At 38.4% G+C, this 15541-nt stretch overlaps 1 protein-coding gene across 2 annotated transcripts; it reads left to right on the top strand.

Moving 5' to 3' along the window:
• Positions 1 to 187: 187 nt before the first annotated feature.
• sp3a (sp3a transcription factor) lies at positions 188 to 14336 on the top strand. 2 transcript variants are annotated; one of them, XM_073845430.1, is made up of 8 exons: positions 188 to 332; positions 590 to 663; positions 798 to 908; positions 2575 to 3567; positions 7533 to 7749; positions 9089 to 9278; positions 9465 to 9661; positions 11869 to 14336. In XM_073845430.1, the coding sequence occupies exons 1-8, from the start codon at positions 326 to 328 to the stop codon at positions 12183 to 12185; spliced, it is 2106 nt and encodes a 701-aa protein (XP_073701531.1). In that variant the 5' UTR covers positions 188 to 325; the 3' UTR covers positions 12186 to 14336. The 2 variants fall into 2 exon arrangements, with proteins under 2 accessions (XP_073701531.1, XP_073701532.1); XM_073845431.1 differs by having other exon boundaries at positions 9188 to 9278.
• The last annotated feature ends 1205 nt before the right edge of the window (positions 14337 to 15541 follow it).

Genomic DNA, 15541 nt, shown 5'->3' on the forward strand with positions numbered 1-15541 from the left:
CTGTACTGCGGTGACGGAAGCTGTACATATTCACGAACTAAACTTGAGTCCAGGGACAACGAAACATAGGAAGCAACCCGGTCAAAATGACAGACATCCGTTGCATCCAATCCAAAGGCGACTTCTCCAACCTAACCTCCAATGAGAGGAGAGACGAAGGGCGGGACTTCCTGTCCGTGACGCAGTTGGCGAAGTGGAAGCCCCGCCGTCAATCAAATTAGGAAAAAAACAAACTGGACTAAAGCGAGCGCAGGCACCGATTAAAATAATCATGCTCGGAGTGTAATTAAACACGGAGACCAGTCTTCTTGAAAGAACTCACGTAATGACCGGTACGTAGGATTTGAAGAGCGTGGGAATGGTCGCTTTGAATCTTTGTGCAGGCTATGTTTATGCTAAGCTAGGCTAATGTTAGCAGGCGGGTGAAACTGAGAGAGTTTAAGATCCGCGGAGGAAATAAATACAGTGCTCAAAGCATCCAGAAAACGACAAAACGCTTGTGTTCTAACCGATGAAGCAATCTGTGGAGCGAGCGCGCGAAGTGGACGGGTTCTAATGGCTGTTTTGTGTTGTTTTGTGTGTGTTTAAGCGCCTGAAGGGCCAGCGAAAGCGGGAGTCATGGCGGACAGCAGTAGCGCTCAGGACGGCGGCGGCGCGGATCAGGTAAATCAGATCAAATCCTCTCCCCTCTTATTCTAATGCATGTGCTTTGGTGAAGTTTTCACTTTGTTCTGTTAAAACACTGGTACTTCCTGTGTGGCCACCCCCTTTCATGTATTAAACCCGCCCATCGTCAGGACGGACAGCCCTCACCGCTCGCCCTGCTCGCCGCCACTTGCACCGGCCTCGGTTCGCCCGCCCCCGGAGCAGAGAACGGGGCAAACTCGACTAATGTTGCTGCTGGAGTGGTAAGTCGGCTACTACAGATCTCACCTTTATTAACCTTACCGTGGTTTTAGTGTGAGTTCCTGTCGTGTTTACTTTGTATGTGTGAATGTTTACACCCTAAACTTAAGGGCCATTAAATGTGGAAGCTCTGATCTGGGTGAACTTCCTTTTAGGTTAGTCTAAATAAATGATAAGTGCATAGTAACGCATATTTGTAACAAGAACAAATCAAATATATTTATTTATTTATTTATTTAAGTAATCAATAAATACTTTTTTCAGCAAATAATCAATTTAAATCAATCAAAAATTAAAAAGTGACAGTAAAAAAAATTGCACATTGTTACAAGAAAGTCAGAATAAATGCTGTACATTTAAACTTTCTAATCATCAAAGAATGCTACAAAAAAGGAAGCAGCACAACTGTTTTCAACATTAAGAAAGCTTTTTTGAGCAGCAGATGAGCATATTAGAATGTTTTCTGAAGGATCATGTGACTTACTGAAAGAGTAATGATGCTGACATTTCAGCTTTAAGATCACATGAATAAATTACTTTGCAAAATATATAAATAGAAAACAGTTGTTTTGAAATGTTATATTTTGCAATATTTCTGCACTTTTAATCAATAAAATGCAGACTTTGTGAACAACAACAAAAAATGCTTTCAAAAACATTTAAAAACATGAATGGTTACTTCATTTGAATGGGTAACGTGTGTGGGTGTGTATATTTCCAGTTTCAGTTGAAAAAATAAATATAGCTCTCACTAATCACAGCAGTACAAAAAAAAAAAAAAAAAAACTGAAGACATGATTGGATATATGTGTAGAGTTTATGATCTCTCCATAAGTAACACAAGTACTAATGGAGAGTGTTTGTGAAATAAGGAAGTGCCTCGTTATTTTACAAACACAACTTGGGAAACATATCGAAACTTTGACTATTGAAAAATTTGATCAACCTAAACCAGGAAAAAAAATTGGGAAATCCACTGATTCGTTTTCCTCTTAAATGCATAGCAGACTTTTAAGCCTGCTCATGTCATTTTTTGTGTGTGAATTATGCGATTAGTTAATGGACTAGGACCAATGCATGTCTAAAGGTGACTACTTTTTTTATCCTGAGTGACTAGAGCACAAACAGAAGTAATTAATCATGAGGCAATAAAAAGTGCAGCACTGCAAATTTCCAAAAGTGGCTGAAAATGTTCAAGCTTATATGGAAAAACAGCTGTAGCAAAGCTGAATGTTGTTGTCCTTGGCCCTAATAACAGACATAATCCATTGATTTTTAAAAAATGTCCAAAGTAAAAAAAATCTAGATATACAAATTCCACTCTATTTATTTATATTTAATATCATTACTCATTTTCCCCATTTCATCGTGTGTGCAAATATATATGCAAATTTGTTGATTGCTAAATTGCAAATGTTAGTGGAAAACTTCATTGTTCAAGGGTCACATGTTAACTTTTAGTATTTCAGACCAAATTCAGATCATTTTCATATGCAGGATGGGTTTATCCATGTTTGCATCAGAGTCCATGGGGTCCTTGTTTTGCATCAGTCACCATAGTAACAGCAAGAGATGAGGACGTGTTCTTTGTTATTGAACCGTGTACACGCACAGTTGTGGCATCACTTTGAATATTTTTTTTCTCTTGTGAACCTGTTTCCTCCTTAGAACGCTGACCTCTCAGTGCAGTTAACAGGGTCGTCTGAAAGGTGGGAGGCGGTAAAGGATGATTCGGGTGTCCTGCATCTTCCCGGCACGGGTATCGTCACGTCCAACGGACAGTATGTTCTTCCTCTCCAGAGCCTCCAGGGTCTCCAGAACCAGCCCATCTTACTCACGTCAGGGACCGACGCGTCCGCCGGCGCAGTGCCTAACATCCAATACCAAGTCATCCCTCAGGTGCAGACGGCCGATGGGCAGCTGGGTTTCTCTGCCTCGGTCGAGGGGGCCTCAATGGCGCAGGACGCCGCAGGGCAGATCCAGATCCTCCCAGACGGCACCCAGACCATCAGCGTCACGGGCACGGCCGACGTTCTCAGCAACAGTCAGAACCTCATGACCCAGTCTGGCCAAGTGCACCAGATCCCGCAGGTGTCTCTGGGAAGCTCTGCCTTCAGCAGTCAGGGTCAGGTGGTCACTAACGTGCCTCTGGGTTTGCCTGGTAACATTACCTTTGTGCCCATAAACAGCGTGGATCTGGACTCTCTCGGGCTCTCGGGAGCCCAGCCAATCGCCACCGGCGTCACGGCTGACGGACAGCTGATCATGACCAATCAGAGCGTGGAGCACTCCGAGGGCTCGGAGAAAGCAGGGGAACAGCAACAGACACTCAACTCTAATGCAACCGCAGACATGTTTGTGCCTACCACATCTTCAGCATCCTCGTCCTCGCAGCAGCCGGCCAGCACGATAGATGGCACGGGCGTGTTGACGCAGTCTGCGGCGGGAGAGCAGGGAGACGGGTCGGGCTACCTCAGTCAGGTGTCTGCGGGACAGCAAGTGATCCAGTTACAGCAGTTGCCCTTGCAGACGGGTGACGGTCAGGTGTCTGCTCAGGCCCAGCATTCTCTGCAGAACGTCCAGCTCATCAATCCGGGAACATTCCTCATCCAGGCCCAAACCGTCACTCCGTCAGGACAGATACAGTGGCAGACCTTCCAAGTATGTAGTTATAAACCATTTGTGGTTAATTTTTTTTTAAATTACAATTTTAGATTTGAGAACCAAGAACCATTTTTACTGAATGTGCTGATACAGTCACTGCAGTAATAAAATACTACTTCCAGCATTGCTATTCATAAGTGCCCATGAAAACAACAACACACAGTTTAACCAGTGATCACCATTAGAGTCACAAATAGGCAATAAATCATCTCAAAAACGGTCTTGATCATGCTTGGTTTTGCTAACCTTTTTATTTTGATTGGTTACTGTGTGATGTTTCGGTAATCCCCTTTATAATTATTTGTTTAAAAGTGGCAAAACACACACAGTTTCACCCAATCTTATGTTAATCTTGAGTACCTGTAGAGTAGTACTGCATCCTTCATATCTCCAAAAAGTCTTTAATTTGATTATATTTACAAAAGAAATATACAGCTTTACGATTCTCTACGAAAACAGCCGAGCTCCTGGAGGCGTGCCGTGGGCGGAGCTAAAGATTGACGAGAATTTGTGCGCCGATTGCCAACAAAACACACAAATTTGATGCTGTTTTACTTACTATCTGCAGTTCTGAATCACGACCAGGATCTTTTATAGCTGAGACCACTCCATCTTTAAGTATCAAATGTGCAAATTTTGTGTCGAACTGGGCCTTGTTTATAAAACGTTCATCAACAAACACGCTTGTAAAACTCAGTTTCTGCCCGGAAAAAGAAACGGTATCGTCCACTGTTCACATAACGCTGGGTTCTTCGGGAAGCTGAGGAAGGTTATCTTTGCCTTACAACCAAAACCACACTTCTTTAGAGACATTCTTCCCGAGTGAGTCCCGTGCAGCCAAATGAAGCGCGTTGATGGGCGCTCTTTTGGGAGAAATGCCCATACAAGGCGTTCCACCCTTCAAGATGTCATAAAGAGCCATGATCGGAAAAAACTTTCAGAAACCCGGAAGTGTGTATTCAGCACAGAAATACTCTGTTAAATGTCCAAAACGTTTTTTGTTTTTTTTTTGTTTTTTACTTTGGCCTTGTTTAGCCAGGGCTCGAAATTAACTTTTTTACTTGGAAGCACTGGTGCTCCTAACTTCAAAAAGTTAGGAACACCAAAAAAATTTTAGGAGCACCCAATTTATTTTTAGTAATCTTGATTCTTCTTGGCCGATTCTGATTGCCAATGTTTTACGAGCAAATGGGCTGATTCTGAAAGCCTTTTTTATATATTTATTTTACGCCTTAAGTAAGGGACAAGAATGAATGAAAATTTGAGTACATGAACAAGATGATTATTTTCTCTTTTATAGGTACAGCCATTTAAATTAGAGACAACCACTGCATTTTTAAACAATATGCAGTATAAATAACAAACAAATAAACACCGTTCTTTCTTAGTCGTGTAGACAATAAATGCAGCTATAATGAAAGTAGGCTACTCTTTCAGTATTTAAAATGCAAATAAGAGACCGAACTTTTCAAGCATGATACAGAGCTATAGACAACCACACATCTTATTATAGCCCACATACTAATAACAGCATAGATATTTTATGTAGCCTAATTTGCGCGCATTGGTAAGTCGCTCTCTAAACCTGGGGTATTAAAATAGCTTTTAAATGCATGTGCGGGTTTTACTTTTGGTTTCGTTTAACTATCGCGTGAAACTCTCGACGGCACGGAGCGTGCATTTCACAATAAAAGCGATTACTTTAATAAAACCATTTGAAAGTGGAAGGACACAAAAGGGATTTTGAAAAGCATGTCTTCAGTTCAAATTACGCCCCTGGGCCCTGCATGAGTGGAACTCTGCCGCTGAGTTATCTTTTGATGTGAATGTATGCCACGTTCTACAGTATATTGAGACGAAGGCGCCAGAATTGTATCTGACAGAATGTGCGCTGTACGAAACAGGTTGAGAGGGAAAAAAAAACGTCCTAGTTTAGCGGAGCGCAGTGTCAGTGACAGGGAGTGATTGACGGCTAATATCTCAAATCTGCATTAAAGGTAATAGTTTAGAAGTTTAAATGGTTATGTTGGAGAGAACGGCAAACCTGTCACTGCAGCTCACAGCAGTCTGTGCATTAGATAGGCTCGCGAAAGTTTTGTAAAGAAACCAAGTCGCACCACAACAAATTCTCGCTCTCACACAAACATAATTTGAGGTCGCGCAGATTAAATTTTGGGAGCATATGCGACCAAAACGGTGGCAATTTCGAGCCCTGTTAGCATGGCTGCCCCCTTTAAACATGGCACTTAAAGGGATAGTTCACCCTAAAGTGAAAATTGGCCCATGATTTACTTAACCTCAAAGCATCCAGGTGTATATGACTTCCTTCTTTCAGATGAATCCAATCGGAGTTATATTAAAAAAAGTCCTGTCACTTTCTAGCTTTAGAACGGCATAGACGAGTGTTTCTCTTCATCAGTCCAAAACAAGTATAATAAAGTGCATCCATCCATTATAAAAAAAAGTGCCTCCCACGGCTCCAATTAAAGTGATTATTGCGTTTTAAATATGGATATTTTTCTTACAAAAATACATCGATTCGCTACAGGAGGCCTTTATTCACCCCCCGAAGCCATGTGAACAACTGTTTATTATAGATGGATGCACTTTATTGGACTTGTTTTGACCTGTTGAAGAGAAACACCCACCCATTGCCATGATAAAGCTTAAAAGAGCCAGGACATTTTTTCTTTTCTTTTTTACATAACCCTGATTAGATTTGTTTGAAAGAAAGAAGTCATATACACCTAGGATGGCTTGAGGGTGAGTAAATAATATGCTAATCTGCAGCAGGAATGATAAATAAAGTAGCATCCACACCAACAGACAATAATGTTCTGTTTATTATGAATGTGCACTGCAGTTTTGTTTGTCTGCTACTTTAAATGGGTTGTGATTGGCTGTCAGTGATTTTATCGTTCATCAGATGAAAAAATAAATCAGAACAATCATTTATTAAAACAAATTAAAACTTAATAGTTATCGTCTTTTGTGTAAAAACTTTTAGCAGTGTGGATGAATGCAGGAATGCAGACAGGCTCTTTAAATTACTTTAAAATTAGATTTTAAAAATAAAATTGCATGACAAGCCTGGTGTGGTTTAAAAATTAGTGTTGGGCGATATGCACAATTTTCATATGGTCCTATTGTCAGCCTGTGAGATCGCCGATACACTATACTATCGTGCATATTTATTTAATGACATGTAAATATGTCAATATGTAATAAAGTCCTTATTCGTTTTGTAAGGGTAGTGCATGTAACTAAGTTGTGCGTGTACAGAGCGCTGACGGTAGTTCTGTTGGATAGATTTAAGTTTACTTTCGGTTTCATTCTCTGCTATCTTCAGGGAGCGGTAAATGTGCGTGCGTGAATGCAAATGAATGTATCTTTCTTTACCCGTCATATTCCGATAATGTTACCTATGTATGTCTGATCTTTGTCATCAGTTCATGTTGTAGTTCAGTTCATATTGATTGTGGAGAAGCGATGTGCGTGTAATTCACGTGCGTATGTTTAGCGCCATTTTATCGCATCGTGATTGTAGTTAACGCATACAGATGTTACTGAGGTGAATGTTTATGTTTACTATATACAGACGGATTCTCATATATCGTATTTAATTCAGCCTAAACCACATTTTACTACCTCTGTTATCCTAATGACTGTCTACACTTAATCTATGATGAATAAATCTCTTAGCCATTTTCACTGCACCGCGGCAAGTTTCTGAGGCATCCTAGAACCGACTCTCCGCGCTGCATCGCTAAAGTTAGGTGCCTTTTTGACGCATAATAATAATAATAATAATAATCGTCTTACTATCGTCAAAGGCATCAGCAACAGGCGATATCTTTGACTATCGTCGATACACGATACTATCGTCTATCGGCACAACCCTATTAAAAATGTTATCAAAAAGGGTTCATTATATTTTACATTCCACCAATCTGTTTGTTCAGGTCCAAGGAGTACAGAACCTCCAGAACCTTCAGCTCCAGACGGCTCCAACTCAGCAGATTACTCTCGCCCCGGTGCAGACGCTGTCTCTGGGTCAGGGCGGTACACCGGTCAGCCTGGCCTCAGGACAGATGCCTAACCTGCAGTCGGTGACGGTCAACACTGTGGGCCAGGCAGGCATCCAGTTCCAGCAGTCCGAGGACACAGACAGCACTGGAGGTACTGAAGCTGGTGTTTCAGGAAGACTGATAAAAATGTCTGTAGTAAGCTTTTTCCATAGAGAAAAGACATGCTAGTTTGTTGTAGGGCCCTATGAAGTCTTCATTTATTTGCGAATTCCTTCGAACTTTGTACTTAAATTCTGTATTTTTTATTTTAATTTGTCTAGAGTCAATTTTAATGGTTTAATTTAATTATCAAAATTAAAATAATCAAAAAGGATGTCTATGGAAGCCCATTTCCGCAACTGAATGAAATTGTTTAAAAAGGTTATTGCAACTTATCTCACAATTCTGACTTTTTTTCCTTAAAATTTAGAGATATAAACTCTCAATTTTGAGAAATGAAGTCAGAATTGTGAGATATAAGCTCTTTTTTTTTTCTCCTCAGAACTGGACTTTATAAATCACAATTGCGAGTTTATATCTCATAATTCAGAAATGGGCTTCCATAGATGTCTAATTAGTTGAATTCATAAAATGGAATACAAAATTTTCTTTAAACTTAAACAAAAATAGTGCCAATAAATGCAGCTTAAGCAATAATATTTTCAACTGGTAATCAAATAACTTTTAACAGTTCCTTTCTTTTTATGGCAAACAAAGTGCTGCACAACAGATTAAATTAAAATTTTGTGGTATTCCTAAATCCTAAATAATGTTTAAACTGTTTTATTATTGTTGTACATTCTACATACAATAGTACTATTTTCTGTCACAGTTTCTTTAGTTTATTTTTCGGGGTTTTTGTTGGGTTGTAATGAAGATCTATGAGTTTCTGTGTGTTTCTGACAATAGTTTTATCGAATTAGATGAGAGCTGAAGTTCACATGGACTGTAAACGCCACATTTACTCACCAAAATTTGGCCAAATTCCACAGAATCCATTTTTAAATCCATTTTTATGACTGAATTCCATCCCTGTTTTCTGCATCATGGAAATCATAGGGCCCTATAAATAGCTGCATTTCCATTACCCTTCAGATTGCGCAAATTGAAATTACACCCGAAGGAAATGCGTCTATTTTTACACTCTATTTAGCAAAACTGCAATGGAAATATTTTTTCACATTTGCAGGTCACCTTGCGTACGCAAAATTAAGTTTTAGTCGCATATCATCAGTTAATGGAAATGCTGACATTTTGCAACAGTTTTTTCTTTTTTTGACAATTATAAAATACTGCAAAAGTTTTGCGCAAATCTGTAATGGAAATGCACCTAATGTGACCTACTAAAGTAAACAAGTAGAATAATTTAAGATTGACATTGAAGTGGGAAGATGTTTAGCGGTAATGATGCAGTGCTGTTAGTGTAACGCTGATCATACTATACTCTATAGATATTCAGATTAAGGAGGAGCCTGATTCGGAGGAGTGGCCTCTGGACAGTAGCTCTACGCTGAATGCCAATGACCTCTCTCACCTTCGTGTTCGTTTAGTGGAGGAGGAGATGGAGGGATTGAACCAGGAGGGCAAACGTCTGCGCAGGGTCGCATGCACCTGCCCCAACTGCAAAGAGGGAGGCGGGAGGTGAGATCAAACTGCTAGGAGCACATTGCCTTTAGCACATTTGTTTTGAGACACGGTACAATTTCTGTGTTTATATTCATATGTAATACAGACGCCCCATGGTGTGTGTTTGACTACACGTCTTCATCACTGGATGTGTGTAATATATTTCTATTCTGACTGTACATTTCTAATTGTATGTTGTAGGGGATCTAACATGGGCAAGAAGAAGCAGCACGTGTGCCATATAGCCGGCTGCGGGAAGGTATACGGGAAGACGTCTCACTTGAGAGCTCACCTGCGCTGGCACTCGGGAGAGAGACCCTTTGTCTGCACCTGGATGTTTTGTGGGAAGAGGTTCACGCGCAGTGATGAATTACAGCGGCACAGGAGAACACACACTGGTACTCTTTCTCTCACACACAGTGTCTACATAAACCTAGTGAACTGCTTACATAGGCAGCTCCTGTCTAAGGCAACATCCTGACCCATATAGAATCTCATTAGTGACTGATTTGGAACACTCAGTTTGACTTTAACATGTTGCTAAGGTAACAGTGCCGTTAAAAAATAAAACGGTATTGTGGGAGAATTTATAATATGTGACCTTGGACCACAAAACCAGTCATAAGTAGCACGGGTATATTTGTAGGAATAGCCAACGAAATATTGTATGGGTCAAAATGATCTTTTTCTTTTATGGCAAAAATCATTAGGATATTAAGTAAAGATCAGGTTCCATGAAGATATTTTCCTACCGTAAATATATCAAAACTTCATTTTTGATTAGTAATATGCATTGCTAAGAACTGTCAAGGTGCTTTTCTCAGTATTTAGATTTTTTTTCACCCTCAGATTCCAGCTTTTCAAATAAACGTCACTCGGCCAAATATTGTCCTATCCTAACAAATATGTATGAATGTAAAAATGTATAAATCTCTATTTCAAAAAGTGGACCCTCTTTAATTTTAATTAATGATTTAAGCTTTCCTCCAACAGCAGCTGTATTTAAAAAAAAAAAAAAAAAAAACATATAACTGAAAATGTCTGTCTATAAATAATGTCTCTACCAGCATAGGGTGATTTCAGTATCTATATTAACAATGATTTGGGTTAAACAAAAATTTATCTTTAAATTGTGTGTGGGGCACTTTATTTTTGAATAATAACTGTGTGCTCCTAACAAACATACACTACAATTCCAAGGTTTATAGTCAGTAAGATTTTTTTTTTTTTTTTTTTGAATTATTAAGCAAGGTTGCATTAAATTGATCAAAAGTGACTGCAATTTATTGTTACAAAAATCTGATGTAAAAAAAAGTCTGTTATTTTGAAATTTGTTAATCAAATAATCCTGAAATTTTCAACATTGATAACAACAAAAAAGAAATCATTCTTGAGCAGCAAATTATTGTATTAGAATGATTTCTGAAGGATCATGTGACACTGAAGTCTGGAGTAATGATGCTGAAAATCCAGCTTCGATCACAGCAATAAATTACGTTTTTAAACTATATTTAAATTGAAAAAAAAAAAATATATATATATTTTATAATTTCACAATGTTACTGTTTTACTATATTTTTAATCAAATTAATAGTCTTGACAAGACTTTAATATGTTAAAATAAGAGACGTTATTAAAAAAAAACAACCCCAAACACTTGACTATTTCTATTTTATATATTTTTTAGCATTATAATTATTATTATTATTATTATTATTATTTTTTTTTTTTTTGAGTATCTTTAAAGAAGTTCCAGAGCAAAAATACTCATCCCCTTGCCATCCAAGATGTTCATGTCTTTCTTTCTTCAGTTATTATGTTTTTTGCGGAAAACATTTCTCCATGTAGTGGACTTCTATGGTGCCCCCAAGTTTGAACTTCAGTTTAAATGCAGCTTCAAAGGGCTCTAAATGATCCCAGCCGAGGAAGAAGGATCTTATTTAGCCAAACGATCAACTATTTTCTGAAAAAAAAATATTTTATATACTTTTAACCCGCAAACGCTAAAACCCCCCCATCTCATTTTCTTTTCCAACTTCAAAATCATCCTACATCGCTGTTTTACCTTTTTTTTTTTTTTTTTGTAAAGGACATTTGATCATCTTTGCATGTTCACTTTGTAAACACTGGTTCGGTACTTCTGCAGCGATGTAGGATGATTTTGAAGTTGGAGGAGAAAATGAGTTGAGAGTTTTTCGACATAACCTAACTGTCTTGAACCAGAATACACAGAGTGTACACAAAACTAATCAAGATGAGCATTTGCAGTTAAAGAGTATATAAATTGTAAACATTTTTTTTAGAAAATAACCAATCGTTTACAAGATAAAGCCCTTCTTCCTCGGCTGGGATCATTTAGAGCCCTTTGAAGCTGCATTTAAACTACATTTTAAAAGTTAAAACTCGGGGGCACCATAGAAGTCCACTATATGGAGAGAAATCCTGAAATGTTTTCCACAAAAAACATAATTTTGTTACGACTGAAGAAAGAAAGACATGAACACCGTGGATGCATTCATCTAAATTTTGGAGCAGTCTTTGCCCAGGGTTTTGTAACAGCTTTTTTCTGTTCTTTTTCTGTCATTCCTTATTTCACCTTTATCAGGAGAGAAGAAGTTTGTGTGTTCAGAGTGTTCGAAGAGGTTCATGCGCAGCGATCACCTGGCCAAGCACATAAAGACGCATCAAAACAAGAAGAGCGGCGGCGGAGCCGTCGTGGCCAGCGTTGGCGGAGCCGTGTCCTCGGACAGCATCATCACGACGGGCGGCACCACGCTCATCCTCACCAACATCCAGCCCGGCACCATGCAGGGCCTAGCCACCGTCAACGCTACCGTAAACACAGGCTCGCAGGACCAGCTGACCACAGCCGAGATTCCTCTGCAGTTAGTCTCCGTGTCCGCCGGGGACGCGGCCGAGTGACGCCGGAGAAACGATTCGTGAAGAGGACGGACCGCTGAACATTCTGTTAGACTGCCAAGGTTCCGCTTCTTCCTGTACGACATCACATCCTCTTCTCCCACGTCCTGAGACTTCGTTGTGATGACGTCGATTCCACGCTCACGCATATACCTTGCTTTTATACCTTTACATATTTACCCTCCTTTACGTAAATGTGTATATTTACGTGAATGCATATATACACACACACATATATATATTTTACAAATATAGAATTATTGGGGGTTTTGTTCATCTTTTTATGGGGGAAGCATTATTTCTTGTTTTCACATACAACACTGAAATGCCTTATATTGTATTATAAGCTGTCGTGTACAAAGCTCGAGTTCTTCATGGGTGTCAAGCATCTGTTTCAGTGTGTACTTGTTGGAATGGGAATAATCGTGTTGTGTAGAGAACGCAGCGGCGGTGACAGACGGGTGGCTCATGTTAAAGGAGCGGCTTCTCCAAAAGTGAAAATTCCCACATTATTTATTCCCCCTCCGCTATGGCATTCCAAACACTTCCATGTCTGTCGAGCTCTAGAACGGACAGGAACTAGTCAGTGTGACCCAGGTGCTGTCTTCTGAATCATCAGAAATGTAAGCTTTTAATGAGCCCTATAACTTGTTCCTCACACAAAGCTTCACTGGGAATGTAGCGACTTCAGTCTGAACTAGTTTTCGTGCAGTGGGGGGGAGTACGTAATGGCAGAATTTCCATTTGTGGGTGAGCCGTTTCTTCGTTTTAATTATAGGTCGTAAGTGATATTCGTGGTGTAAGTTCTCCATATAAGGAGGAAGATGTAAAACTTTGGAGAGGAGCCTGCCATTGTGCTGTTGCGAGTCATGAAGGTGTCCAATAGTGTCTTTACATGTCTCATAAATGCATTTGATTTGTTTTATTTTATGTTGTTTTATTTTGTGTAGGTAAAACCCAGGCCCAGCGAAGGGAAAAATATGAAACAATCATGTAATTAACAAGCATTTTATGTATCATAATTCTCAAACCTCTGCGAGTTGATCAGATCTTTCAATATATGAATTTGTTGCGAATGAAGTCTTTTTTGAGCAAAATGATATTTATATACCTTGTAATCTGGATTTGTGATGTCCACAACTGCTTTTCTAAGAAAAAAAGAGGAAACGTCTCCCTTTGGCTTTACTTTTTTAAAGAACTGGACTGTAATCAGCAAAAAAGAGTCGTTTGTATGAAATCGATCGGTTTGTAGTTTGCCAAATTTGTTTCACTCTTTGATAAATGGAGAGAAAGTCTCTTGCTTTCTGACGTCTGATGGTTTGCAGCGTTCATATGCAGATCTGTACTGTGTTTCAGGACCAAACAAAGCAGCTCTGAGTGTCTCTGGCGTCAATCTAGCAGTGCTGTGCCACCTTTTATTGGGATGTAGCGTGGTGGGACGAGGTCTGAGCCCTTTACCTTTGCGGTCACATCACTGCCTAACCGTGTGATGGCGTAGGCGTCGTTCACGGTGGTCAATGTGTAGGTTTTGATTTCCCTCTCCTTCATTTGCTTACTGTAGCCTCATAAGGAGGTAAGGAGTGAATGCACTGCAGGTCATCAGGGAGGCTGTCAGTCCATGTACAAGTATGGCTTTGTTTTCCACGTGGTACTGTACAATTTATTCTCCGCTTATCTGTTTTTATTCCTTCAGCTAATCATGATTATCGTGTCTCTTTATCTAGCGGTTTTGAGTACCATTGCCAATTTTTGTGTTGGGGATTTGTATACCTCCCGTAGCCAAGTTTGTAACGATCAGGAGTTTGATTGAAAAGGTCCAGCGGGGTTAATGGCAGATAATGAAACACTATTTTGTTTTCTGATTTGATAAGGGTTGTTCTGTCACGGTGATCCAGAATTGCATTTTTTTTTTTTTTTTAGTCTTTTCCTAGTTTGTGAAGTCTAATTTGATTTTGTTCATTATAAATAGCATCTTAACATGTCACTTTTATATTTTTATTTGGTCATTTTTTCCAAGAAAGCTTCGGACTATTGTACAATGCCCACTTTTGAGGGCAGCTGTTTATTTCACACTAAAATGACTAAGCATAATTCTGTGCTTCTCAGTTGTCTTATTTTCACAGAACACTGATGCACATACTCGCATAAACCTTTTCCAACCCCATCATCACAAAAGAAAAAAAAAAAGAAAAATTATTACAGAGATGCATTGAATTCATTCCAAGTGAAAGTGAAATAGTTACATTGTTTAAATACATTTATATTTACAATAAACACGTTTGAACTTAATATTCATTAAAGATTCCTAATAAATAGTATATATGTGACCCTGGACCACAAAACCAGTCTTAAGTCGCTGGGGTATATTTGTAGCAATAGCCAAAAATACATTGTATGGGTCAAAATGATTGATTTTTCTTTTGTCAAAAATCATTAGGAAATTAAGTAAAGATCATGTTCCATGAAGATTTTTTTTGTAAAATTCCTACTGTAAACCTATCAAAATGTAATTTTTGATTAGTAATATGCATTGCTAAGAACTTAATTTGGACAACTTTAAAGGTGATTTTCTCAGTATTTAGATTTTTTTGCACCCTTAGATTCCAGATTTTCCAATAGACGTATCTCGGCCAAATATTGTCCTATCCTAACAAACCATACATCAATAGAAAGCTTATTTATTGAGCTTTCGTATGATGTATATATCTCAGTTTTGTAAAATTTTACCTTATGACTGGTTTTGTGGTCCAGGCCAGGGTCATATATATATATATAATGTTTATTTAGCAGCAAATCAGCATATTAAAATGATTTCTGGAGGATCATGTGACACTGAAGTAATGAAGCAAAAATTTAGCTTTTATCACATCATGTGACACTGAAGTAATGAAGCAAAAATTTAGCTTTTATCACAGGAATAAAAAATTTACAAATTAAAAAAAAACTTTATAATTTCACAATATTACAATTTTTACTGTATTTTTGATTAAATGGAGTAAAGAGACCTTTAAAAAAAACTATTTTAAAAAAATACAAATGTTAATATCTTCTAATCTAATAAATCTTTATACAAAAAACTAAATAGGTAAAATCATATGTGACCCAGGACCACAAAACCAGTCATAAGAGTTTTTTTTATTTTTTTTATTGAGATTTATAAATCATCTGAAAGCTGAATAAATAAGCTTCCAAGCTGGCCGAGATGCAACATTTTAAAAATCTGAAATCTGAGGGTGCAAAAAAATCTAAATATTGAGAAAATTGCCTTTAAAGTTGTCCAAATGAAGATCTCAGCAATGCATTTTACTAATCAAAAATCACATTTTAATATATTTACATTGGGAAATTTACAAAATATC

This window comes from Garra rufa, chromosome 8 (genome assembly GCF_049309525.1).
Source record: "Garra rufa chromosome 8, GarRuf1.0, whole genome shotgun sequence".
Taxonomy (NCBI): domain Eukaryota; kingdom Metazoa; phylum Chordata; class Actinopteri; order Cypriniformes; family Cyprinidae; genus Garra; species Garra rufa.

Coding starts and splice junctions, on each gene's coding strand:
- sp3a (XM_073845430.1), top strand. Junction 909..2,574: donor CTAATGTTGCTGCTGGAGTG/GTAAGTCGGCTA, acceptor TTTCCTCCTTAG/AACGCTGACCTCTCAGTGCA. Junction 9,279..9,464: donor TGCAAAGAGGGAGGCGGGAG/GTGAGATCAAAC, acceptor TGTATGTTGTAG/GGGATCTAACATGGGCAAGA.